Source organism: Pan paniscus, chromosome 7 (genome assembly GCF_029289425.2).
Source record: "Pan paniscus chromosome 7, NHGRI_mPanPan1-v2.0_pri, whole genome shotgun sequence".
In the NCBI taxonomy this organism is placed as follows: domain Eukaryota; kingdom Metazoa; phylum Chordata; class Mammalia; order Primates; family Hominidae; genus Pan; species Pan paniscus.
The window spans coordinates 84,523,292-84,549,692 of NC_073256.2; the positions used below are offsets into that span (position 1 = coordinate 84,523,292).

The 26,401-nt window shown below is 36.7% G+C and overlaps 1 protein-coding gene across 5 annotated transcripts in view; it reads left to right on the top strand.

Moving 5' to 3' along the window:
- The window catches only part of C7H8orf34 (chromosome 7 C8orf34 homolog), a 485,474-nt gene extending 461,096 nt beyond the window's left edge, over window positions 1-24,378 (top strand). For all 5 annotated transcript variants that reach the window (XM_034966203.4, XM_034966201.4, XM_034966200.4 and 2 more), the window contains 2 exons: window positions 21,244-21,303; window positions 23,594-24,378. In XM_034966203.4, the coding sequence (XP_034822094.3) occupies window positions 21,244-21,303; window positions 23,594-23,601 (68 nt within the window). In that variant the 3' untranslated portion in view covers window positions 23,602-24,378. The remainder of the gene's footprint in view (window positions 1-21,243; window positions 21,304-23,593) is intronic.
- Window positions 24,379-26,401: the final 2,023 nt, after the last annotated feature.

Genomic DNA, 26,401 nt, shown 5'->3' on the forward strand with positions numbered 1-26,401 from the left:
CCACACCTGGCTAGGTTTTGTACTTTTTGTAGTGACAATATTTCACCATGTTGCCCAGGTTGGTCTTGAACCCCGTGGCTCAAGTGATCTGTCTGCCTCAGCTTCCCAAAGTGCTAGGATTACAGACATGAGCCACATGCCTAGCCAGATTTTGGAATGTTTGTATTATACATACCAGTTGAGGACCCATAAACATCCTAAATCTAAAATCTGAAATCAGCATTTCCTTTGTACGTCATGTCAATGCTCAAAATGTTTTAGATTTGGGAACATTTTGGAGTTTGGATTTTCAGATTTTTGGATAAGGGATACTCTGTATATGTATATTCATATACTCTATAGGTAACTGTTAATTTTTGTTTGTTCTATTTTTATTCTGTTCCTCAGATTGCATAATGTACATTGACCTATCTTCAAGTTATTTTTTCCATTATGACTGTTAAAATCTGCTGTTGAGCCCTTCTAGTGGATTTTTATTTCCATTTCAAAATTTCTAGTTTGTTCCCTTTATAATTTGTATCTCTTTACTGCTGGTCTCCATTTGGTGGCCCATCATTCTCATACTGTAATTTATTTGACATAATTGCCTTTAGTTGTTTGAATATATTATAGTAGCCCCGATTAAAAGTATTTGTCTGGTAAGTTAATCATCTGGACTTCCTCATGGACAGTTTTTATTGACTGCTTTTTTTTTTTTCCTATTTATGGGCCACAATTTCTTGTTTCTTGGCATGTCATTTATTATTTTTGTTTTGTTGTTGAAAACTGGACATGTAATATAACATAATGTGGAAACTCTGGACTTCAGACCCTTTCTCCTAGGGTTTGTTATTGCTGCTGTTTGTTTTGCTGTTGCTGCTGCTGCTGCTGTTTCTTTATCTAGCAACTTCTGTGAAGTAATGCAGGTCAAGTCTATGTTACCTGTTGTACTCAGCCATTGAAGTCTCTGCTAAGTAGCATAGTGGTCAGCTAATGACTGGACAGGTGTCAAGGCATTTTATGAACACTCAAGTAGTTTTTAACTCTGCTTCCACAGAGCCTCTATGTCAACCAGAGGTGAGAGATAGAGCCTTATGTAGAGCTTTATGGAGTCTTTCCTAATAGGTGCACAGCACTACACATCTCTGTGGCCTTCCATGGAAGTCTCATTTACCAGATTTTCTTCTAAATTTTTTTGGTAAGCTTCCTGTTTAGCCCAGCTGGTATCACTCCCTTAGACAGCTGTGATGTAACCCTACTGTCCCTGATTGTTTTTGACAAACATCCTAAGGGCAGAGGTTCTCACTGAGTGAGCTTTAATTCAAGTGAAATAAAGAACAGCCCTTTAAGGCAGCTTCCATATAAGTCAAGGAGTGACAATTGTCTGAGGGTGCCGCATTTGGGAAAACGTCAAATACATCCTTCCCTCTCTAGCAGTTGCTAGGCTGCCTGGTTCACAGCCACTGTCATTGTGAGTCTGCTGATTTTTAAGGCTACTGCAGAGCTAGAGAGAAGTGTATTGACATACGGCAAGTTAAAACCCCACATAACTCACTTGTTCTTATTGAGATTCAGCCGTTTTTCTTGAGTTAATGTTCTATGGGTTGTTGTAAGCCTTTGGTTTATTGCCAGAGTTCTGAAAAAAGTTAATTTTGATGATTATTTTTGCCATTGTTCTTATTGCTTTTCAGGAGCCCCTGATTTTTGGAGATTGCTATACCACCTTTCTACAAGTGTTTCTCTACTCCTATAGTCCTTGATTTCATCAGCTTAGTTTTCTCTTTATTTGAGGAATGGAAGTATGATATTTTCAAAATCGGGTATAGAACCAGATTAAATCTGCTTCTTTGGGCCCTAGTTTCATGAGAAGCTATTAAAAACAATTCTGTGGAAAAATAAGTTTTGGTAAAGTCTGCATATTACAATATTTGAGAAATTCATAATTGTAAGACCATATCATTGATAAAACAACAGCTTTTCAAGAGGAGCAAAGCAACTCTATAATTTTAAATGAACAGATCAAATATAATAAGCATCCTGGTTTAAAATGGGGGAAATGTTGTCCATTATTGGACTTGAGGAAATGGCACAGAGACTCTTCTAAAATATTTACATAATCCAATCACTGGGTAGTCCTGTGGCAATGAGATCTGCATGACTTTGATTAGTTCAGCTTTTGAAAAATATATTTGAGTTCTTCTTTTTTTTTTTTTTTTGAGACAGTGTCTTGCTCTGTCGCTGAGGCTGGAGTGCAGTGGCTCACTGCAACCTCTGCCTCTTGCATTCAAGCAATTCTCTTGCCTCAGCCTGCCGAGTAGCTGGGATTACAGGCACATGCCACCACGCCCGGCTAATTTTTGTATTTTTAGTAGAGATGGGGTTTCACCATGTTGGTCAGGCTGGTCTCAAACTCCTGATCTTAGGTGATCCACCCACCTTGGCCTCCCAAAGTGCTGGGATTACTGGCGTGAGCCACCGCACCCAGCCTATTTGAGTTCTTGTAGAATGCCTATGCACGTCTATTTTCAGAATGCCTATAATTTGCAGAATCTATTAATTTTTGGAAGAAGTGCTCTAAGTGCTTAGGAGAGGCTAATCTAATCTAATCATCTCAGTCTTAATTCTCTCAATTTAGTGATGGGGAAATTGAAGTTCCAAGAGACTGTGGACCTGTTCATGTCACTTAATTAGTGGCAGAGGCAGGACTAGAATGAAGGTCTCCTGATTGGGCTCAGTCCTATTCATTTTCATTGACCCATGCTTCACTCATGACTTCCCCTCTCATTACTAGGAATGACACAGTTGATGCTATGACTCCTGAGAGCAGAAGAGCTTAGTACAATAAGTGGAGCTACCATATTCCATTGGCCACCCAGAATGTGGCCAGGTTTTTCACCTTTAAAAAAAAAAAAGTTTCTTCTCCTTCACCTAACCTCAGGTTACTTGTTTCCAGGCAGTCTCCCAAGATTTGTATTTGAGCAATATTTGAGATAGTGGTACTGGGGTGTTAGAGTTGATTATGTCACCAGGCTCAAGATAAGGTACTAACAGATTGATCTAGCTAATGAAGACATGAAAGGGATGGGTCAGAAAGTGTGCACTGTATGGAATATAAAGGCTAAAATGAGTTAATAGTCAATTAGGTCAGATAAGTGTCAGGGCTTCATGAGGATTGTGGCATCAGAAATCGGCACTAGAGATTTGGGTATACATTTCTCAGGAAAAAAGTGAGACAGGACTTTGGTGCTTTGTTAGTATTTAAAGGTCAGCTAGGGTATCTCACACAACACAAATATTTGTAGAGAAAAGACATAACACTCACTGGAAACAACTAAGAATAAAACAACAATAGTAGTACAATAAAAACACATGAAGACAGCTAGAAAAATGAGCTCTTAAAGAAAAAAAGACAAAACTTTCTAGTAGTCTGTAGTAGGTTCTTTCAGAAGATCAAAAGAAATCTTGATACCTTTTTCCTTTTTAAAAATTTTATTTATTTGTTTATTTATTTATTTATATATTTAGCTTTTAAATAGAGACAAGGTCTTGCTATGTTGCCCAAGCTGGTCTCAAACTCCTTGAGCTCAAGTGATCCTCCTGCCTTGAACTCAAGTGCTCCTCCTGCCTTGGCCTCGCAAAGTGTTAGGATTACAGGTGTGAAGCATTATGTCTGGCTTTTTTGTTTGTTTGTTTAAACAGAGTCTCACTCTGTCGCCCAGGCTGAAGTGCAGTGTGCAGTGGCGTGATCACAGCTCACTGCAGCCTGGACCTTCCCAGGCTTGATAATTTTTTAATCCTACATCTTCATTTTCAACATATTATGAGCTTCAGAAAGTTCTAAAGCATCTAAAAAGTTCAGGGCATCTAAACTCTTATCAGATGATAAATCTCTAAATTAGGTATATCAGATATCTGCATATTTGTTATGCTACTATCATAAATATTTTAGGATTGATCTTTAACCCATAAATATAAAAATAAGGTAAAAACAATTACTGTTAATTATTTGTTAAAAGCAAAACATTCCAATGCCAAATTGCAATTTTTCATTATAATACTGGTTGTAGAGAATTATTTGGATCTGAATAACTTCTTTACAGTTTCTAGAGGGCAAATGCCTCTGAATCATTTGTGTGCTATTCTTATTTTGAAATGTTCCCCATGTTTGTGGTAAAACTGTGATATTATGAAAGGTCCAATTGATTCCTAAGGCCCTAGAAAAAAATTTAAAGAGTAACATTTAGTAACATATAAAACTTAATCTCACCACATAAACTATTATTAAGTGTAACGGAAAAATGTGTCAAGTTGTTCAACAATATATAAGGTTACAGGCTTCAGACTACCTGCTTTGTTTATTAATATGTCTTTGTCATGTGCAATACTCACCAGAAAATGGCATAACAAGCATCAGAGAAGGCTGTATTTAAACAACGAGATGATAGAACTATTCTTTTACAATGCATAATTATTTGGATTGGAGCAATGCGTGGAGTTGAAGTCTTTAAAAGTTAGAATAGGGGATACATGGCCCAAATTTTTGTTATTTTTAAAAATCAGAGTTATAAAGGAGCGGCACATGTTTTTAATTATTTTATTAAACACTTTTTATTTGTCTTGGAATATTCTTATATTTGCTCCAGGTGTGGCCTAAAACTACAAAATAAAAGAAAATCTACTTCATTCTTTAACCTTGATGGACGTGGGTTATAGGTCAGCCTTATATCAGATGGAGCATATCTTTCACAAGTAAGAATGTATTGGCTGACTGCAAGCAAAGCCTATTGTTTTTCTCTATGGATTGTTTTGTATATTTTTTGTCACTGCAAGAACTTGAGCATATTCATACCAGCCAAGGTGTTTCATGATTTTCTTTGGCTCTTTTTAAAGCATTGACCTGCTTCACCTCCTCAAATTAAACAGATCTGAGATTTTTGTCCCAAACCAGGAATTTAGTTAAGATTTTCCAATGAGTCTCATAAGCCCTATGGGCCAGATTACCCCCTTAAAGCAATCATATTTGTGGATCTTGAAAAGTCAACATACATATACTGAGAAGCTACCATATGTTGGGCTTTCTTGTGTGTTTCCCCTATCAAGTTATAGAGAAGTCCATAAGCATCTGAAGCATTAGGCACACTGTTTCTTAAGAGAAGTAAAATGTGAAAGAAACCATAGGAAGGAAATATCACAGAGTTGACAGTAGAAACACGAGATTGCAGAGATTGGAGAGATCTTCATGAGGCAAATGGTGTTTGAACTGAGGTATGCATAATATTTTGAAGGGCAGGGATGGACAAGAAGGTCATATAGGCAAGAACCACAGCATGGGCAAGGACACAAAGACAGGAAGAATACTGGTTACACTTGATGGCCCAGGAAACATAGCAATTAATACTGTTTGGGGAGACACATTAGACACAGGGGGTGAGAAGGAAATATGCCTGGAAAACTAAGTCATGAGAAGAGCAGAGAGGGTCCAGGTTGTAAGGATAAGAAGTGTGAATTGATTAAGTAGATAGCGGGAAAATCTTTGCATAGGGAAGAACTCTAATGAGAGCATTTATATCTGTAGCTTTGGATTCAAATAATTCAAAACTTGGGGAGGGCCAGGTGTCTGGCTCTTTGCATATGTCATGAATTGATGAGAAGAAAACTGGGTTCTAAACTACCTCTGCACTAGTCCTATCTCAAAGAGTAAGCACCTCCCTGAGACATATTTTTTTGTACAAAAGACTGTAGAGTAATTTGGGTTTTTTTTAAGAAAGCTATCTATCTTCTTTATTAGGCAGAGAGTAAAGTTAGACCAATAGTGCAGCCTAGCTCATAGGAGGATGAAACAAATAATTTAAGAAGTGCTTTTTAAAACTTTGCTTTTACTGAGTATAGTTATTAATCTAAACAACAGTAAATATATGTAACTCTGGGTTATATTTTTAATTCTGTAAAACTTGATTAATTTTCAGAGTAAGCCCTTACCTGAAGTTCCAAAGTATACATGACTACTTCCTATAAATGGATTGCAAATTTTATGTGGCTGTTTTCTCACTGTATAGGTAGTCTCATTGACTCATAAAATTTTAAAGATAGGAAATATCCACTCAACCTCTTAATTTTACAAGTGAGGAAACTGAAGCCCAAAAGAATGACAGTGACTTTTCAGGGCTCTTTAGCTACTTTGTTGATAAGAGGTCAGAAATAAAGAAAATTCTACAGAAGTTAGCACACTCTGCTTTCTACGTTCATCGTCTTTTCTTTTGCTTCAGTGTTGGTGTTCTGAATCCAAAATAAAGAATTCAGATTAGGCCTCTTTAAATGAAAAATAAATGCATATGCAGAGGAGGGATATTCAGGGAATTTATTGTCTATGAGGCTATGTTTACATATTTTCTCTTCTAATTGAGATTTCTTTCTTAATTTTAGATATAACTTTTGAGAAAAACTGCTATTTTGGAATGGCTTACTGCTTTTGTTAAAAGCCTCTCCATGGGCTCAAGCTGATAGCTAAGGCTGGGGTTTCAAAAGGCACTAAGTGATTGTTTATCTTTGTATTGTAATGTTTAAGAACAAGAGACTCTGAATTACCAACCTATGGGCTGGGTGTGTCTGCAGATGTGCTTTGTTTGGCCAGAACAATCTTTTAACAAAAATAAATTTAACATTTAAAAATTAGATCTCAAAAAGTTCAGATACTCTCTTTGAAAAACAGAAGATACGGCAATACTAGGCTTGCCTTCCCTCATAGTAAGAATTAGCTTGAGCTGAACATACTGTCCAGTTTGCCGTGGTTTCTCCCAATCCAGAATGTTCTCCAACCAATTTGTTTCACTCATTTACCTTCCATTCCTACCTTGGTCAGAATTTAAGGTTGCTATCTCTATCCTCTGATAAGGTAATAAGTTTTCCTTGTTAGCCAAAATTGTTTCCCTCTAGCTGCCCAAGGGTTTTCAATTCATACTGTCATACTGCATTTAAAAAATGTTAACAGTGTCTGAATCCTTTCTGCTAACCAGCAGCTTCTTTCACAAATATACTCTATAGTGTTGATAGGATTAAGTCCACAAAGATTCACATTCAGAACTTAAGGTAAATTAGTTTTGTCTGATGGCATTTAGGTAATTCTCAGAATCTATCTAATGGAAAGAGGAAATACGATGCTTTAATTTGAAGGGGATATGTTTAATAAGGAAAAATAATAAATAGTAAAATTAAAATCACCTATAATCTCACCATCCCAAAATACCCTCTGTGATTACTGTGTTGTTTTTAATGCAGTAATTAAAAAAAAAAAAGATTCTCATGTGCATTCTCTCTCACACAGGCATGTGCGTACATACATATTCACACCTGAGATCATCTATACCATCATTCATACAATAATATATGATAATATACATTCTATATACAGCTTTATAAAGTGGCTTTAGCATTATATTATAAATATTTTCCATATTGTCAAATAGTCCTCTGTAAGATAATTTCTTTATTTTTTATTTTTTTTGAGATGGAGTTTTGCTCTTGTTGCCCAGGCTGGAATGGAATGGTGCAATCTTGGCATACCACAACCTCTCCCTCCCAAGTTCAAGTGATTCTCCTGCCTCAGCCTCCCGAGTAGCTGGGATTACAGGCATGCACCACCATGCCTGGCTAATTTTGTATTTTTAGTAGAGAAGGGGTTTCTCCATGTTGGTCAGGCTGGTCTTGAACTCCCGACCTCAGGTGATCCACCTGCCTCGACCTCCCAAAATGCTGGGATTACAGGCGTGAGCCACCATGCCCGGCTGGTGTAAGATGATTTTTAAAATAAGTACATAGCATTTTATTATCTGGATGTACTATAACTTATTTAATCACTCTTCTACAGTTCATATGCCATTTAAAACTTATTACTATTATTATTTGAGACAAGTTCTGTCTCTTGCTGAGGCTGGAGAGCTGTGGTGTGATCTCAGCTCATTGCAACCTCTGCCTCCCGGGCTCACACCATCCTCTCACCTCAGCCTCCCGAGTAGCTGGGACTACAGGGGTATGCCACCATGCCAGATAATTTTTGTAGTTTTTGTGGAGACAAGGTTTCCCCATGTTGCCCAGGCTGGTCTCAAACTCATGAGCTCAAGCAATCTGCCTCTTTAGGAGGCAATGGGCCTCCCAAAGTTTTCGGGTTACAGGCATGCACCACCGTGTCCAGCCTAAAATTATTTTAATAATACCATGAAAAATATATTTGTGCATTCAATTTTACATGTGTTAGTGATACATATTTTCAAAGTTTGTTAGACAAACCTGAAAATTCAAATGTAACACAGAAATCTCTAGAAAATACAATTTACCAAAGCTGACACACAGGAAATAGAAAATCTGAGTAGTCGTATATCTATTAAAAATTAAATTAATAATTTAAAAACCTCATATTAAAATATATTCAGGCCCATATGGGGCCTGAATTCGTTTAAACTTTTAAGAAATAATTCTAATATTATGCAAACACTTCCATAGAATCCAAGAGGAAACACTTCCCAATCCATTTTATGAGACTAGCTAACCTCGATTCCAATACATAACAGAAGAATTATAAGAAAGAAAAACTTTTTGCCAAATAAGCCAATTGACTTATGAACATAGATATAAAAATTCTAAACAAATTGGTACTAAACCAATTCCTATCATGTATAAAGGGTAATACATCCCTACTACATTGAGTTTATTGCAGAAATGTATTACCAGATTAATTTTTGAAAATTAATCAGGAAATTAGCCACACTAGCATAATAAATGAGATAAATAATGTCAATAATGCATAAAAAGTGTTTGATAAATATTGACATCTAATCATGACAAAAAATTCAGTGGCTTTGAAACGTAAGACAAATTTCTTAATCTAAAAAAAAAGCGTATTTCCAAAAATCCTACAGCAAACATCATACTTGATGAATTACTGAAGCATTTCTCTTTTACGTCAGGGATGACCTAAAAGACCAAAATTTCTACGATAATCAAATGAGACCAAAATTTCTACGATAATCAGGAAAAATCTAAACAATTGTTTTTAAATATGCTTTGATACCTTGTTAAAATATACAGAAAAGCAAGTAAATGCTTACATATAAGATAATAGATAGTTTTGTGCAGGTAATAATGATTGAGCTTCAGGGCTGTCAGAATTATATTTCTTAACTTAGATGGTGGTCAGTGGGTCATTTTTTTTTAACTGAATTATACTTTTTGTAGTACTTTTTTGCATATTACATTTCACAAATTAAAAAATAGGCAGTGTTGAAAGTGTTCTTGATTTTCTAATAGCTTAGAATAATATTTTTGTGTTGCTTATGAACACTTATTACAAACATTTCTATGTAGAGAATTTAGTTTGGTAGTTCATGAAAGGTTCACTGTCAACTGACAATTTTTTTAAAAAAATCATCAATAACATCTACAATGTATCTGCAGTGGTAATGAATCTAGTTTCAGAATAATTGCAGTCTAACAAAGCATCCTTACTGATGCCACTGCAAATCAATTTCCCTCAACTTTGCTGTCATTTTCTCATTTAAGGCCCTATGTATTGAAACTTAACAATTAAGAGCCAAATCTGCCATCTTCAAACTTTTGCAATTGTTTTATAATGCTCGTGTTTTCCCCTCAATTAAAATAAAATACCCCTGAGGACAGATAGCAGATGTTACTTATTCTGTACTTTTCGGAGCATCTTGGCTAGAGATTTAATACCTAAGTGCTAAATAACATGCTTTTATAAATCAAATCAGATGCAAGAATTTTATAAATACCCTTGAAGAAATATAATATTATTTTCATCAGTCAATATGGTAAAGCTAAGTATCCCCTTTATTAATTGCATATAGAATTTCAGAAAAACAACTGGGTTTAATTCATCTATTTAACTTTAACTATAACCTTCAATTGAGAGGCCAAGGCAGACAGATTGCTTGAGCCCAGGAGTTTGAGACCAGCCTGGGCAACATGGCGAAACCCCATCTCTACTAAAAATACTTTTAAAATTAGGTGCATATCTGTATTCCTAGCTACTTGCTACTTGGGAGGCTGAGGCAAGAGGATCACCTGAGCCGGGGAAGTCGATGCTGCAGTGAGCTGTGATTGCACCAGGGCACTCCAGCCTGGATGACAAGAGTAAGACCCTGCCTCAAAATAAATAAATAAATAAACAAACATATAAATAAATAAATATTGAAAGACAAGCTAGATTAAGATGAGGAAGGATTCAGGCAGAATAAATACCCTCAATTTTTACTCTCTTCCATTCCTTCCTTCTTAGCTGAGGCTCCTTATGGCAAAACCTACATATAAGGAGAGGGTTTGGGAATTCTGTTGATATAGACCACAAACTTCAGTCTCCTGAAGCAAAGAACTTGGTATTAAAGACAGAAATTATATCTGGCAGAAAAATAGAAGATATCTGGCACAAGGCAGATGCCTGCCTCATTGAATTTCAGGCTTGCATTTTTTTTCTGATATGTAGGTTTAAGTTTTAAATGTTTCCTCTAAGTCCAGCTTTGTTTTCATCCTGCATTTATTTTTTTGAAAGAACAAGCTCTGTATGGATGGTTTAAATCATTTGAAATGTGTTGAGACTTCCTTAATGATCCAGTAAATGACCAGCTTTGGGCAAATGTTTAGAAGCACCAAGTTCTAGGAAAACAATGGTAAAATGTATTTTGCTGTTGTTGGGTGGAGTTTTCTTTATGTGTCCATTAGGTAGAGGTGGCTGATTGTGTTGTTCAAATATTCCGTCTTCTTACTGTATGTTTTGGGGGGTGTTGTTTTATCAGTTAGCAAGAGCTGTGTGTCAACACCTCCTGCTATGACTATGGATTTAACTGTTTCTCTTTGTATCAATTCCTGCTTTATAAATTTTGGTGCTATATTAGTTTTATATAAATTTAGAAGTGTATCTTCCTGGTGAATTGAACTTTTTATTATTAGGAGATATTTCCTTGTATCCCTAGCAAATAATTCTGCATTAAATTCCACATTCTATGACATTGGTACCCCAGCTTTTTAAAAATTGGTTTGTATGGTATATGATTTTTATTCTCTAACTTTTCATTATTTCTGTAATCACATATATCAGATAATTCCCTTCAAAAACAACATGTAGTTAGGCTATTTGTTTAATCAATTCTAGCAGTCCTTTCTGTTTAACTCATTTAGTCTACTTGTGTGTAGTGTAATTATTATTATACTTATTTTTGAATTTACTATATTACCAACTTACTTTATATTTTATTTTCTCCACTGTATTATGTTTTCATTTTCCTTCTTTCTTGCCTTTTTTGGGATAATTTTTTTGTTATGGCTCTTTTATTCTATTTTAGCTTGAAGGTTATATACTCTTTTAAGATTCTTGCGATAGTTGTTCTTGAGATTGCAACAATGTATTGTTTAATGTAGAAAAGTTTCATGTCAATTGGTCCTTTTATATTTTAGCTTTGTAAAACTTAAAAAATGTTTAGCTTTGTATCTCTTCATCCTGAATTTTATAGGAGTATTGGCATGTATTTAAATCCCCTGTATATTTTAAAACACCATAAGGCTTTATTATTATTTTTAAATATTGCCAATATCCATTTATATTTTCCCAGTTTTATTCTGTTTGTCACTAATCCTTTTTTTCAATATCTCTGAAATTCCATATTGGATCACCTTTCTTCTGCCTAAATAAAAAAAAAAAATTGTTTTAGTTTGTAATTACTGGTGGTGAATTATCTTTGCCTGAAATTTCTCAATTTCTCCTTTTAAAGGATATTTTCACTGAGTATAAAAATCAAGAAAGTTTTTTTCTTTCAGCACTTCAAAGATATCATTTTTTCTTTGTGTTGAGAAGATAAAATGATATCTGTCATTTTATTTTCACCTGTAGATTATTACTACTAATATTTTTAGTCACCTGTTAGATTATTATGTCTTCAAATGTTAACATTTTCCATTTGTCTTTTATTTTTGCAGCAGTTTTATCATAGTGTGCCTACATGTTATTAAGCTCAGTTTAATCCTAGGTTCTTTGTATTAGACTTGGATGAGCAAAGTGCTTCTAAATCTATCGTTTTTATATGTTTGGTAGCTGTGGATTGTGCCTTGTTCCCTTTTGAGTCTTGTTTTGGTTCCTTTTCCATTCAGCTATTGCTGCCTAACAAATCACCCCAAACCTTAGTGGACTAAAACAATAATCACTCATTTAGTACATATATCTGCAATTTGGGCGGGGCTCAACAAGGAGGCTCATGCCTTTTCCATGATGTGTCAGCTGCAGTGATTTACCTGGGGCTGGAGATACACTTGCAAGATGGTTAACTCTCATGTCTAGTGAATTGGTGGTTACTGTTGGCTGAGAGTTTATTCAAGGCTGCAGGCCAAAGACCTTGATCTCTCTCCTGTAGACATTTCCTCATGCACCTCTCCATGAAATATTTGGACTTTTTCACATGATTGTAGCTAGATTATAAGAATAAAGACAGGAAGTGGAAAAGTCCTGTTCCCTAAGTCCTAAGCTTGGAAACTCACAGCACCACTTCTGCCATCTTTGGTCAAGCAGTTGTAGGTAATACAGTCAAGGTCAATGGACATGGTTCTACCACTTGGGAAAACAAAAGAATTTGAAGACTATGTTTTAAAATCACCAAAGCCTTCAATTACACGTATGCTAGACATTCTAACTATATGCAAAATAATTCCCCTTACTTCCTGCTCACATATTTTCATCCATTTAACTCTGAGTATAATTCTGAATAAATGTAGTGTGTTTCCCTCTTTAAATGCTATCAAATCTGCTGTTTAATATATACATTGACTTGTAGTTTTTTTATATTTTGGCATTTTTATTTGGTTCATTTGTAGTTTCTACTTCTTTCTAAAATTCTAGATATTATCTTTAATTTTCTTATTAAGCATGTTTATTTTAAATTCCATGTTTGATAAGTTCATTATGTGATTCCTGTGGGTGTTTCTATTCTTTGTTGTTTTTTCTTGGCTTTAGAACACATGGCCTTGTCATCATGTGTGTCTGCTTATTTTTGATTAAGTGTTGAGCATTATATATGATATGTTGCAAAGATAATTTGAGGCCTAGGATGATGTTATCTTCTTCTAGAGAGTATTTTATCTTGCTTCTAGCAGAGGTGCAGGGAAACTAACAATCTGAGATTATTTGAATTAAATAAAAAAGAAAAAAGATTTTAAGTTGGGCTTTATTCCTTGAGAGGGCTGGTATATTTCCATTTTACCCTTACTCCTCCAGTGTGGCTTTTCAGCCTAGAAGCTTAAAACCTAGAGAATTTATTTGGGTCACATTTCTCAGTAAGATTACAACTCTACTTTTTTTTTTCCCTTTAGCCTGGGAGGATTTTACAACCCTTCTTTAGGGTCTCAGCCTCTCAGGAGTCTCTCTGGAATTGGTAGATACCTTTAGAGGAAGCATGTCTCCAAATTCTATGCTCATTTCTTTTTATTTCTTCATTATCTGGGATATTGGCCATTTAATACTTTACTGCTTTGATAGATGTTTGTTGCCTTCACACAGGTTTTTAAAAAATATTTTATCCAGCTATTCTATGCACTTTCAGTGAAATGCTTTATCCAAATAATTTATCCTGCTGTTACTGGATAGGGATTTTTACACTCTAATATAGTTCAATAAATTTGGGCAGAACCAGTAAATATTCAGATTATTGCATTTTGTTTTCATGGAGTAAGAAAATATTTACTTTCTAATGGTTTTTATTTTTGCCAAACATAGTATGTGCTTGATAAATATTAGTTCTAAGTTTTTACTTTTAAGTATGTACCATATAAAATGGTTTCTATTTATGAAAAGAGCATCAATGCAATCAGCCTGCTGTATCTGCTGGGTTTTGCATCTGCAGATTCAACCAACCGTAGATCAAAAAAATATATATATATATAAAGAAATAATAAAAAAATTTGCATAACATTTATACTGTATTAGTTATTATAAGTAATGTAGAGATGATTTAAAATATATGAGAGAATATGCATAGGTTATTTGCAAATACTGTGCCATTTTTTATGAGGGACTTGAGCATTTTTTATAAGGGACTGTGCCATTTTTTATAAGGGACTTGGATTTTAATATCCACAGGGGTCTTGGAACCCATAGGACAACTGTATTTAGTTTATCTGCTCTCCTACAAGGACTTCAGTCTTTTGCTTATTATTTCGTTTCTATTTACTTTTACTGATGTAATTATTGACATAATATTCTTACTTCTTTATATAGTTTTGTTGCCAGCCACTTAAGTGTTCACTGTAATTTACTAATGATTCACCCTTTTTCGTGAGCATACACATCTGCCACTTAACTTTCTCAGTGGGAGGCTCATTTCCTTTTTCTGGAGGCTATCATGAAGCGGAAAAAAACCTGGAAGTCAGAAGACTCAGCTAAGGTCTTGCTTCTTTCCGGTGGTCCCAGACTAGTAAATTGCAGAGAAAGGGCTTGCACTCAAGTGCATCTACAGTTGCCCAATTGTCAGATTTTAACTGTAAGGAATATACTAACTACATGATAGTAAAGGCAAATGCTCTCCTCTAGGGTTCTCTGCTAAATACTTTCTGCCGTTTACTTACTAACTAGAAATGATTTCTCTTTTCACCTGTAAAACCAGAGCTCATTTTTCTGTGTCTCTTAATTATTCTATGCTTTCTACATTCAATTTATGCCTCTGATACAATTTAGCACTACAGGAGAAAGGTTTTATAGTCCTGATTTGGGGCAAAAAGGTGACCTCTCTATTAGATGAGTTCATAGGTGATATATTTGTCTTATGCAATGCTCTTAGGTGCTCTCCCAAGCTGGAGGAAAGGGTTTTGGAGCCAGCCATGGTGGTGCATGCCTGGGGTCCCAGCTACTGAGAGGCTGAGGCAAGAGCCCAGGAGTTGGAGTCCAGCTTGAGCAATTTAGCAAGTGAGACTCCAAAACAAAAAAGAACCCATTACTCAGGATTTTCATCATGTAAATATTTCATGCTCCTAAATGGGGGACCCAGTGCTATACCATCATTAATCCCAACCTACCTCCTTTTTCCTCCACTTCAGACTTAAGTGAAGAAAACCAATGAATAAACTATTCCTTCCAGCAGATGTTATACTGTATTTCCATTGTTTGAGCTAGTATAGAAGTTGACTGGCATGGTCTCATTGGAGGTAGTCTGAGGATAGATATGGTGGCTGAAGAAACTACTTGTGTAGGCATAATAAAGATGGCATGTGAAGATGAAAAAGAAGAGCTCTAAGCACAGAGCTCCAAAAGTGTGACATAATACTTTTTTCTTACTGAGTTAGCATACATTTTAGTGAAGAGCTAATTGAATAATAAATTGAGAAAAGTGACACTAGCCTAATGTCAATCTTTGGGGATCTTTGGGGTATTGCTTCACCAGCCGGAAACCTCTGTGGCCAGTGGCATCTTTGCCTAGTTTTGCTTGAGTCTGCTGGTCTCATCCTGCCTGCTTGGCCTGGCAGGCTGTGCTTGGCTCGTGCTACCCTCCCAGATCCTATGCCTGCCAAGGGCAAGCCAGGCACAGAGTAGTAAGGGGTGCATGAGTGAGCGGGCACAGGGTCTGGCTACTACACACAGCCAGGCATGCTGGCTGCGGCAGGGCAGGCAGCTCCAGGCGCCAGCACGGACATTGTCTCCTTTGAGGCTGCAGCTGGACTAGGCATACTGCAAGTAGCTTCTGCTGCTGGCAGTGAAGAATGTGGTGGTGCCTGTAATCTTGGAGATGCCAGGAACCACAGAGCCCCAAAGAGGGTGTCAAAGCCCTGGCTCAGGGAGCTCCTACTTCTGGGGTCCCTGAAGGGCCACAGCTCTTCTCTCCTTCTCTCTTCTCTCCTTCTCGTAGCCCGCAAGGTGGTGAGTGAGGGGCATGTTTCAACCCTGTTTGTGTTAAAGCTCTTTCAGTCCTGCTATTTGGGGGGTTGCAAGTTCTTGTCCTCCATCCAGGAAGAATGAGGTACGCATACAACTGGAGGGTGAGTAAGGTCAAGAAGTGCTTTATGGAGTGCCAGGATAGCTCTCCAGAGACTCCAACTGGGTAGCTCCTCTCTATAGGCAGGTCATCCTGACATCTGCTCAGCTCTCGCCTGAGAGGAGACCCACAGTGGGTAGCTCCTCTCCACAGACAGGTGGTCCCGACATTTGACCAAGTCTGGCTGAATCCAGGTTTTTATGGGCTTCAGAAGGGAGGAAGTGTGTACTGACTGGTCCATGCGTGCGCCTAGGAGAAGCATCATAAGTTCTCACTCTGGTCTGCAGAACTGGCAGCCCAGCCCCCAGGCTTCAGTCCATCCACAGCTTAAAGGTAGGGCTTTACTGGGGACCCACCACTTTCTGCCCTGGAGCCTGTCTACCTCCTGCCACCATCAACCTGCCATTCATGGTGCCCATGGTGCCCAGGTTGTTTGTGCCATAGGGCGCCTGTAGGCCTGCTCTGAGCTGCCCTCAGCACCCCCTCGACCCTTCTCCCGTGCTTGTGGGTGCTCAAAGTCTGGAGGGGGCTGAGGCAGCATGGGGCTGACATGTCAGCTCTGCCCCAAGTGCACGCACACCCAGCTGGGTTGTGACAGTGCCTGAACTGAGCCACAACTTTGCTCCGAGATCAGAGTGGTCATCAGGAGTAGGGGAGAGGCCAGGCAGCGGGAGCAGTCACTTCTGAGCCTGCAGGGGCAGGTGATCTTCCTGGGCCCCCAAGAGCACAATGATGCCTGGGTCCAAAGCCGTGACTGAGCAGCTGCACCTGTGCCCTTTGGGCGGGGCTCCCACCCTGCCAACTCAGACGCAGGCAGCTTCCACCTTTTCCCAGCTCCCACTGGCTCCATGGAGTGCACATCCTTGGCCACGCCTCCCCTGCTACAGCTGGTGTCTTCGCAGCAGCCGCTCCAGATGGTCCACTGCTGCAATCACTAACATTAAATAGATCCACCAAATCTCTTTTGGAGAGATATTTAGAATCATAGCATTCCATTTCTCCTTAAAGCCTATTATGAGCCATTGACATTTTAAAGTTTATCCATAAACAAATGCATTTCTGAAGGAGGAGGAAATGGGACAGAAGTAACATTTATTAAATTTTGATTGTTATGTGCCATGTAGTGGTATCTTATTTAATCCCTGTGACAATGTATTGTATGGGTATTATTAATATGATTTTACAAACTCAGATTTGTTAAATATTTTTTCCCAAGAATACAGAATTAGTAAGTGCAATTTAAATTCGAATCTAACCCAAGACCAGATCCTCCACTCCGAAATTTCACTGTGTCCCTAAAAGCTAAATAAACCTTTCAGTGTGGGAGGGATGTGTGTAAAGATAACATCAAGAGAGGAATGATCTCACTCTGCACTGAAAGAGTTTTAACATAAAGAAAACACTATAAAATAAGAAAATAAGGGAAAACAACATATAAAGAAACTGAAGCAGTTTCTTCAGTTTCTGAAGAGTAGAAAATCTGCTTTTAATAGAAACTTCAACTTGATTTAGTTATATTTACAGTGTTCCAAATTATTATCTACAAGCAAAGTCATCCAGAAAATTAAGGGAGCCATATATGATAAACATAAAAATTAGAATTTTGACAGAATAAAATAAATAGCATTTAGTAATTACATTAAGTATGTTTTCAATCCCATGGTAAGCTATTAAAAGTACAACAACTGTTCAAAGCATGCTGCCAAATTACTTCAAAATGACTTGTTTTGAAATGTTGACTAAGTATCTCAAAACTGTATATCATCTTTAGTATAATTAAACATTCTTCAGACCAAAAACATAGCTTTTTCTTGTGTTCTTAGACATAAATTATATGTGACTTTCTCTTCCATATTAGGACACATAGGATTATCCATTTTAAAACTTTAAAATTTTTTTTAAAGTTTCTACCACTTATGTAAGGCTTTATAGTTTATACATCACTTCTACCTAATTATAAAAAATTAGCCTATTAAGAAAAGTTTAATCTTAAAATCCCTATTTTTCATTGTAAATGTTCAACATATACTTAATAGATATTTATGCGCTCATAATTTTTTTACTTAACAAATATTTATTGAATCAACTTCATGAATGAATAAATGAATAAATTTAGTTCAAATTGGTTATGTAACTTTTAAAGATCACTTGAGAAGTGGCCACACCTCAGTCTCTATCTTTGTCTTCTGTTTATTCAGGGAGGTCATAACCTCTAGAAACACAGACACATGCATGTAATAAGTGGTTTGTTGATATCTGATAGAAAACAGGATGTGTTTAATGACATATCATATGTTCAATGTGCTGTTCTTCTGTAGTAATCATAGTTCATCAGAGTTGCAATGAACATGGTGCATCAACATAGAATTCACTTTAATCCCAACACGTGCTTTGTCATGTATTGCCTTAGATGATTTGTTTTGCTGTTTCTCTCTGAAAAAACTTATAGCATATGGCATTATCCTCAAGAAGAAATAGTGTTCTAATCCATAATATTATGTTTATTTTCAGAGTTGATGGCCACTCTCTTATTTGTTGTTTTCCCCATCAAAGCTGCTTCATTTCTTACATTCCCACAAGTATAGGAAATAATGGGCTATCCCTAGTATAGGGGGAGTCCTACTTCAAAAGAAAAGGAAGCAGTACCAGGCTGAATGCCTAAGTGATTTCCATGCAAGAAAAGCATTATGTCAAAGGTTATTTCAGAAACTTGAAATCAGATAATTCTGTTTTTTTTTTTATTCTCTGTTATCCTTGGCCACCCTCCCTTGCCCCACACTCTAATCAAAATAAAGTCTTCTCCTGCACTTGTACTGTTGAATATTTTCCAGATCTTTGCACCATGCTCGATGGGACTGGAACTTGATTGGCAAATTGATTGTTCTTCAGTGGTATTAAAATAATACTTTATATGCTTTTTTTTGGTCTTATTTGAAATGGTTTCCTCCTGGAAAACACTGGGTGCCTGTTAGCCTCCTCCAGAGGAAGCTGTTGCTTCTCTCCATTGCCCTGTGCCAAGCACCATGAGATAGCATCAACATTCTACCTGAAATTCCTTTTTTAAGGCTCCTAACATTTGTTGTTGTTCTGTTCTCGTCCTGGTCACTATAGTCTTACCAATCACTTTTCTTCATTCCTGTGAGATGCTTCCTTCTGGCTCACTGTTTTCCTCTCTACCACAACTATTTTCATCAGAAAATTTTAACTACTACTTGGGTGACTTACCCAATATCCTGCCATTATAATTCCTTGCTTCTCAAATCTAGTTATTCTCATAGGCTGTATATACTTTTTTCTTATCAAATGTGAAATAGCATCCAACTCTAAAGTCTTACATTACTGTAATCTGCTATCTGTCACAAACCTCCTTCCCTTACAATTCCTCATTTTCTACTAAACCTGCACTTCAGTCTTGTTTTGGTACCCAGACACTTGATTACTCATCTATCTCCAAGTATGTAAGACCACAGCTAGCTTCATCCTTCACTCTAAGGTCTGTGCTACACTGAACAGTGATGCTCAAAGTGAAGTTCTCAAACAAGCAGTATCAGTATCAACATCTCTTGGGAATTACTAGAAGCACAGTTTCTTTGGGCTCCATCCCAGATCTACTGAATCAGAAACTCTGATGTTGGAGCCCAGCAACCTGTGTTTTAAAAAGCCCTGTGGCTGATTCTTATACACTCTAAAATTTAAGAACTACTAATACAGAGCATGAATTCAACCACTCCCTTGCCAGCACCTTTAATGTCTTTGGGTGGCAAAGAACACTAGAACAAAAATACATCATTATTTTATTTCAAACCCTTCCATGTATAAGATTTCCAACAATTCACCAAGTTCTCCAGCTGTATCCAGCATCTACCTTCCATATAAAACCTCCACCTTCAATCCAAATATTTTTTTGTAGTTCCTATTCATCTAAATTTTAATACCGAAAAATGTTAAATGCCCATTACTTTGGAAGTATCAACTTCCAAAGGTGTTTTGCTTAGAACCATCCTCTGTGAAGGATGCTGAGCAATGCTAACTTACTCAAAGTGACATATATAGGAAAGGGTGAAGATAAGATTTAAACTCAGTTCTAGTTTAATATAAAATCCATGCTTTTTTTCCATTTTGCTGCAGAATGTATGAAATGACAACCAAATCAATAAGCCATTTCATTCGAGTTGAAGTAGCACTTAACCAATGAATGCTTTACAGGATTTTTAAAAGTGATTGTTCTATAAAAATCTACTATAAAATAACTTTGCTAAATATCAGGTTAAATCATTTTCCTTAGTGTAGGACTTCTAAGAATCTTAAATGTGCTGTTGTATATTTCGATCCTTCAAAAATCAGATATAGTATGATGTTGTCCAAAATTATTTGACCAATGAACCATTTGTTTGTGAATCATCTAGATTAACATCTTGTAGGGCTAGTGTTCCAAGAGATGCTGTGGAAAATTTGGACTTAATCTATTTCCATTCTTTTCAAGACATGTGGAAATGCTTATCTTTCTTATTTCATCTGCTTTCACCCTCTGTTTTATTTTGTCACTCTTTTGAACTAGAATAGCTATGCCCCATTTCCCCACTAGGTACTACTTTTCCCTTCCTTCAAAGATAGTCTTATATTCTTCTGCCTCAGGGCTGGGTTTAGAGGAATCACATTTAGCCTATAATGCTATGAACCAGACAATATAGTGTGTGTGCATATATATGGGTACACACATATATGTACACACATATACACATACACAGACACACGCATATATATACTACCTCACGAAATCATATTTCTTGATAATATGGTACTAATTTATAATTTTGTAGCATCACAATAAGTAGTGTGTACCTGTCTGGGGCTGAATAAGCTGTGTTAGGGGAGAAGTCTGCAGAGCAGACCATGGCTTTCCTGCCTAATCCACCTTGGGCATCAAAATTATGACCGCAATTCATATGGGATCTTCACACAGACTACATACATATCCAGAACACTATCTGGAGGGGCATTTTGCCTTACATTTTTTTGGAAAAATTACCAGAGGTTTAAGTGGAAAATGACTGAATAATGGAATGAAGATATACACACTTTTAAGCAGTTAAATTACAGAATTGCAGCACAGTACATACTATAAATGTAGTTTTGATATTAATTTCAATTAATCTTCACTAGAAATTGGTTAAAGCCCTAGGGAATGGTATTTAATTGATGATTTTTCCTGGCCTGGCATATTATCTCTGTTTCTTTTGTTGTGCAGGTTCCGCTGATCTTCTTCTTTGCGTTCCATGCTCTTCTTGTCCTACACTGGTCTACTCTGGTATGTTTGCTCAGGGCACTTAATATCGATGTTGGGTAATGGCGGGTACCTTCTAAAACTGCTCAGGATTTGTATTAAAAAGTACGTAGTCCTCATGACCTCTAATGAGAATAGGTTTTTCTCCAAGTATCCTGCATAAGATTATAAGATTTCCTAAGAGTGTGTGTGTGTGTGTCTGTGTGTGTTTCTCTGTGTGTGTGTGTGTGTGTGCATGTTCTATAGGTTTTGGAGTTCTCATTTAGTCTGCACTCTCCCTTGCTAAGGTGGGAGGATGGGGATTTTAAACCCTTTCTCCTTGGCAGGAAAAATAATATCTTCTAGATAGATATGAGCTGAAAAACATATTCTCCCACATGCAGGCCATGGACTCTATGATGCTATTATATATCCCCTGCAGTTATAGCATCTCAGAACAATTTCATGTCCCTGAATATGAGGCTACTTTATGAACTGGATACACAAAGATAAAAAATAAATCACTTTGTCATCTCTTAAGTATGTTCCAGAGAAAAGCAAAGGTGTTGAGATTGTCCTTATCACTTATAGAATCACAGAATATCAAACTGGAAAGAACTTAGAACCAGCTACTCCTTCCCTAATTTAATGCTAGCCTTTTCTCTGCAATACCGCTACCAAATGGTCACCCAGACTCTACATAAACACCTTGAGTAATGGGGAATTTACTGTTACCCTTGTCTGCTCATTTAATTTTGCTCTGCTATAATTGCTCTTGAGTCAATAATTCTGCATTAGGACATTATCTAAATAAATAATTTCTTCAATGTACTATGATATAGCTATCAGAATATTATGTTCATTGCCATACATTTTATAATAAAGCATGAAAAATGTTTTATAAGAAAACACGGAAAGCATGTAAAAAATAGAAACAACCTAATAACCAAAAAAGAGATTGATTAGAAAAATTATAGCAATCTGTATATTAGAAAGCTATGAATCCATTATGAAGGATGAGATATATATTAAGGATATAGGTACACAACTATCACGTGGTTCTCTTCCTCGGCCCATCAAGTGTGCTTTGTATGACATACAGGCATACTGCTGTTCTATTCAAGAGCTCTAACCAAGTAAATCACTCATATGATTCATATTTAAAACCTATAATGGATCAGGAACTACTGTCAGAGAATAGCACAAGTCATTATCATGGGTGATACAGCACCTATCATAGGTTTTCTTATCATGGAACTTACTAAATTGTGGAGAAGAAACACAGTGAACAGCTATTTACAGAAAATGCATTGATGGTGATTATAGAAGCATGAGGATAAGTATGCATATCAGGAGAGTTCTATCTTGACTAGTAGTCAAAGGGTCAAGAGAAAGTAATGTGTAAGGGTAAGGCCTAAAGAAATGTAAGATGCAGTTGATAAAAGAGTTAGCTGGGGTTAGTTGGAGTAAGTAAAGCATTCCAGATAAATAAAAAGTGTGTGCAAAAACAACCAGACTCTCCCTCTCTTTCTCTTCCTCTCTAACTTTTCTCCCTCTCTTTCATCAAATAAATATTTCCGAAGCCAATGCCACACACAAAGCATTACTTCAGGTAATGTGAGTAAGATGGAGATTGAAGGTCTTCCTTCAAAATGTTTATGGTCTAATTGGTGAATCAAAAATATTAAATATAACTATGATATAAAGCAGAAAAAACATGTAAAATATTCTAGAAACATGAATATTTTCCCTTGCCATCTGTATTAGTCCATTTTCACACTGCTATAAAGACATACCTGAGACTGGGTAATTTATAAAGAAAAGAGGTTTAAGTGCCTCACAGTTCAGCATGGCTGGGGAGGCCTCAGGAAACTTACAATCATGGCAGAAGGCAAAAGGGAGGCAAGACACCTTCACAAGGCAGCAGGAAGGAGAAATGCCAAGTGAAGGGGGAGGAACCCCTTATAAAACCATCAGATCTTGTGAGACCTCACTATCCTGAGAACAGCATGGGAGAAATCATCCCCATGATTCAATTACCTCCACCTGGTATCTCCCTTGAGATTATGGGGATTGTAACTCAACATGAGATTCGGGTGAGGACACAAAGCCTAACCATATCACCATCTAATGTGATTAGAATTTTATACAGATATCAGAAATTGATATATTGGCTGCAAATATGATTAATAGAGGTAGTATTCTAATGTCAATATCCTTTCAAAAGTTCATTGGAATAGAGGAAAGCATTAAAATCACAATTTTTCTTTTTAATATGCTATAATGTAAACATGTTATTAAGCACATTTTCTTCTGTTTCATTTCTCCTCTGCAGGTTTGTGAAACAGACAGAAGAAGTTGCAAGTGGTCCTTAAAGAAATGCAGTTATTCAAATCCTTATGTATAGTTCTAATTTTATTTACTATGTGTAATCATTTAGAGAATGGTTATTTTTATAATCTCAATAATAAACAAGTACTATCATAGCCAGGGGGTGCCCAAGTATGTAATCAGAGAACACTAATCCTGGCAAAGGATTGTGGGGTGGTCAGGAGGCCGGCTGCCTTTTGACATGGTTAGTGTCCTGGGTTTAGATTACTTTATAAATAGTTATTAAGATTAATATTTGATATATTAAATATTGCCTGATTCAAATAACTTTGCTTAAAATTTTTCTGTATTTTAACTTGTCTAGGGTTTTCTACTTCTTCTATTTTTATAATATTTTCTCATTTTTTAGATTACTAAACATTATACTTATCCACATGTGCCCAGATGTGCCATTTAGGTCTCTGCAGAAATTAGCTGTTTGGTATCATCACCTGCCATACATGTTGTGTGCAGCAGTGAGAAGTATATTCTCTACCACTGCTCTTTCTCATGATTATTTTCTCTATTCCTATTAAAATGAATAATTGATATGTTAATTAAGTAAAGCAAATCAATAAGGAATGAAATGCATGGCCCAAAACATAGAAAATGAAAATCGTTTGACCATTTATCCAATTATTGAACCCAATTAAGATGATCCATTTTAAATTTAATATATGCTCGCTTTTGGAATGTGTTATGCATTGATGTTAAGTGAATGGATCTAAGTAAATCTATTGATATCTCTACTGTCTGTTTTATTTTATTTGTCTTAATCTAAGTTTGCTTTCTGGACCTTTAAGACATAAAGTTAAATTACAAAACTATATAACAAGGAAATATATCAAGGAAACAAATGTTGTTAAAGGCCAGAACATGGATAAAGAATAAAAATAATTCAGATTGTATAAATTAAGTCAATTCCCTAAATCAAATAATATAACAATTTTTCTTACATTAACATTTTCTTGTGTATAGAAACTCATGTGACTCATTTTAATCAAATTTTTATGTTTTATAGGTAGAAAAAAGGAAGGTTTAGAAACAGCAAATTTTTTAATCAGAAAGGAGAGAAGGCAAGAGAGTAAGTTTAGGGAACCAGAACGTTCTTCTATTTAAAACTCCTTGCCATGAGGAATATTTCTTCGAAATTGTTTAACTGAGGATCCAAATGCTTTTTCTATTAGAAATATTCTTTCTTTAAAATATGTCACTCCTAATGTTTTCATCTGAGTCACACTTTCCTCCAACCATTGCCTGGTTGGTTTTCATCCTCCTCTTGCTCACTGAGCTTTTCCTGGAAATAGTCACCCTACTAAGTGCCTCATCAGCCTCAAAAATCAGATCCCCCAGGATATCAGAATGTGTATTGCTGAAGGTGCTGTCAAAGATAAAGAAAACCAGACACCAAGGGAAGTGGTAAAGACAAATTTTCATTAGTCATAAATTATTGCAATAGAGAAGTAGGTCCAGTGTGAACTGAACTGAACTATGATTTGTGCAGAGGTGGCTAGGCCTTATAGAGGAAGGATGAGGAGCTAGGGACGGGGAACAGTAGGGGCTTGAGCAGAATCAGGGAAGTGGACATTTACAAAATGTGAGAAAGTGGGGTTGGTCCACGTGGAGCTACCTGGGTTTGCAAACTGGTATTTATCAAAGTTAGATTCCTACTCCTCCTCCAAGACTGGGAGACAGGGACCCTATTCAGGTGTTGGCTGGTACAAAACAGTAAATTGTTTTGCAACCCTGAGCTTTCTCAGTCAGAAACTTATGGCGCTGGAGTCATCATCCTAAGGATATGCCCTTGAGCTGTTAGAAACTATGTTAGTATTTGTTCACATCTTTTAAAGTGGGGGACAGGGGTGAATGAAATTGTTTATGCTGACATTTTGTGGTTTTAGGCCAAGGTTGAGGGTTAGTTGAGAAGAGGACTCAGAGGAGCTTGGCTGGTGTTTAGTCAAGGAGAAAATCTTCATCAACGGCTATGAGGCAGGACACACACACACACACACACACACACAAACACCATTCTCTGCTCTCTTTTCTTTGTCAATGACTTTAACCATTTCCTCATGGCCAAGGCCAGAGGTCAAGGCCAGTGAACAGCTAAATACCAAATCAGGAAATTTCTCCAGGTTGCTTCCCAATCTTTTGTTTCAAATGTCACACATGAAACCTGAATCTCTTGGCACCCCTCTTGGCTCCCATTACTCTTTTTGCCTCTTTTGGGTTTCTTAACATAGCTCCAGAGTTACTGCAATGATGAGGCTTGAAAAACCTGCACTAAAAGAGCTTCTCAAAATGCTCCTCAGATTCCATACGTCAGTATCACTGCTGTGAACAGATGGCTTTGGGCCCCATGTTATGCTATGGCCTCCGTGTGTCCCTGGAGCGGGCTGAGGTAACTTCTGACCTGGGCATAGAGGCCATCACAGTCTAGTAGGGGAAACACACATATGAGCATATAATTTAAATAACATGTTGTAGTGTGCAATGACAAAGACATTTACAGGTCAGACTACTGTGGGAGCATGAAAGAACAGTTGTGAATATATCTGAGACCTGGACTTGGAAGTGGGTAAGTTGTGGGGTGTGTAGGAAGTCAAAGAAGTCTTCCTGGAAGAGATGATGCCTCAGCAAGTCCTTTAAAGATGAGACAGAGTCAATGGAGCAATGAAGGTAGGTAGAAAGGTCTTAGTGGGAGCAACAGAATAAACCCAGTACGGATGTCTGAGTGGGCAGAGTGTGCATGGCAATGAGTGCAATAACTGCA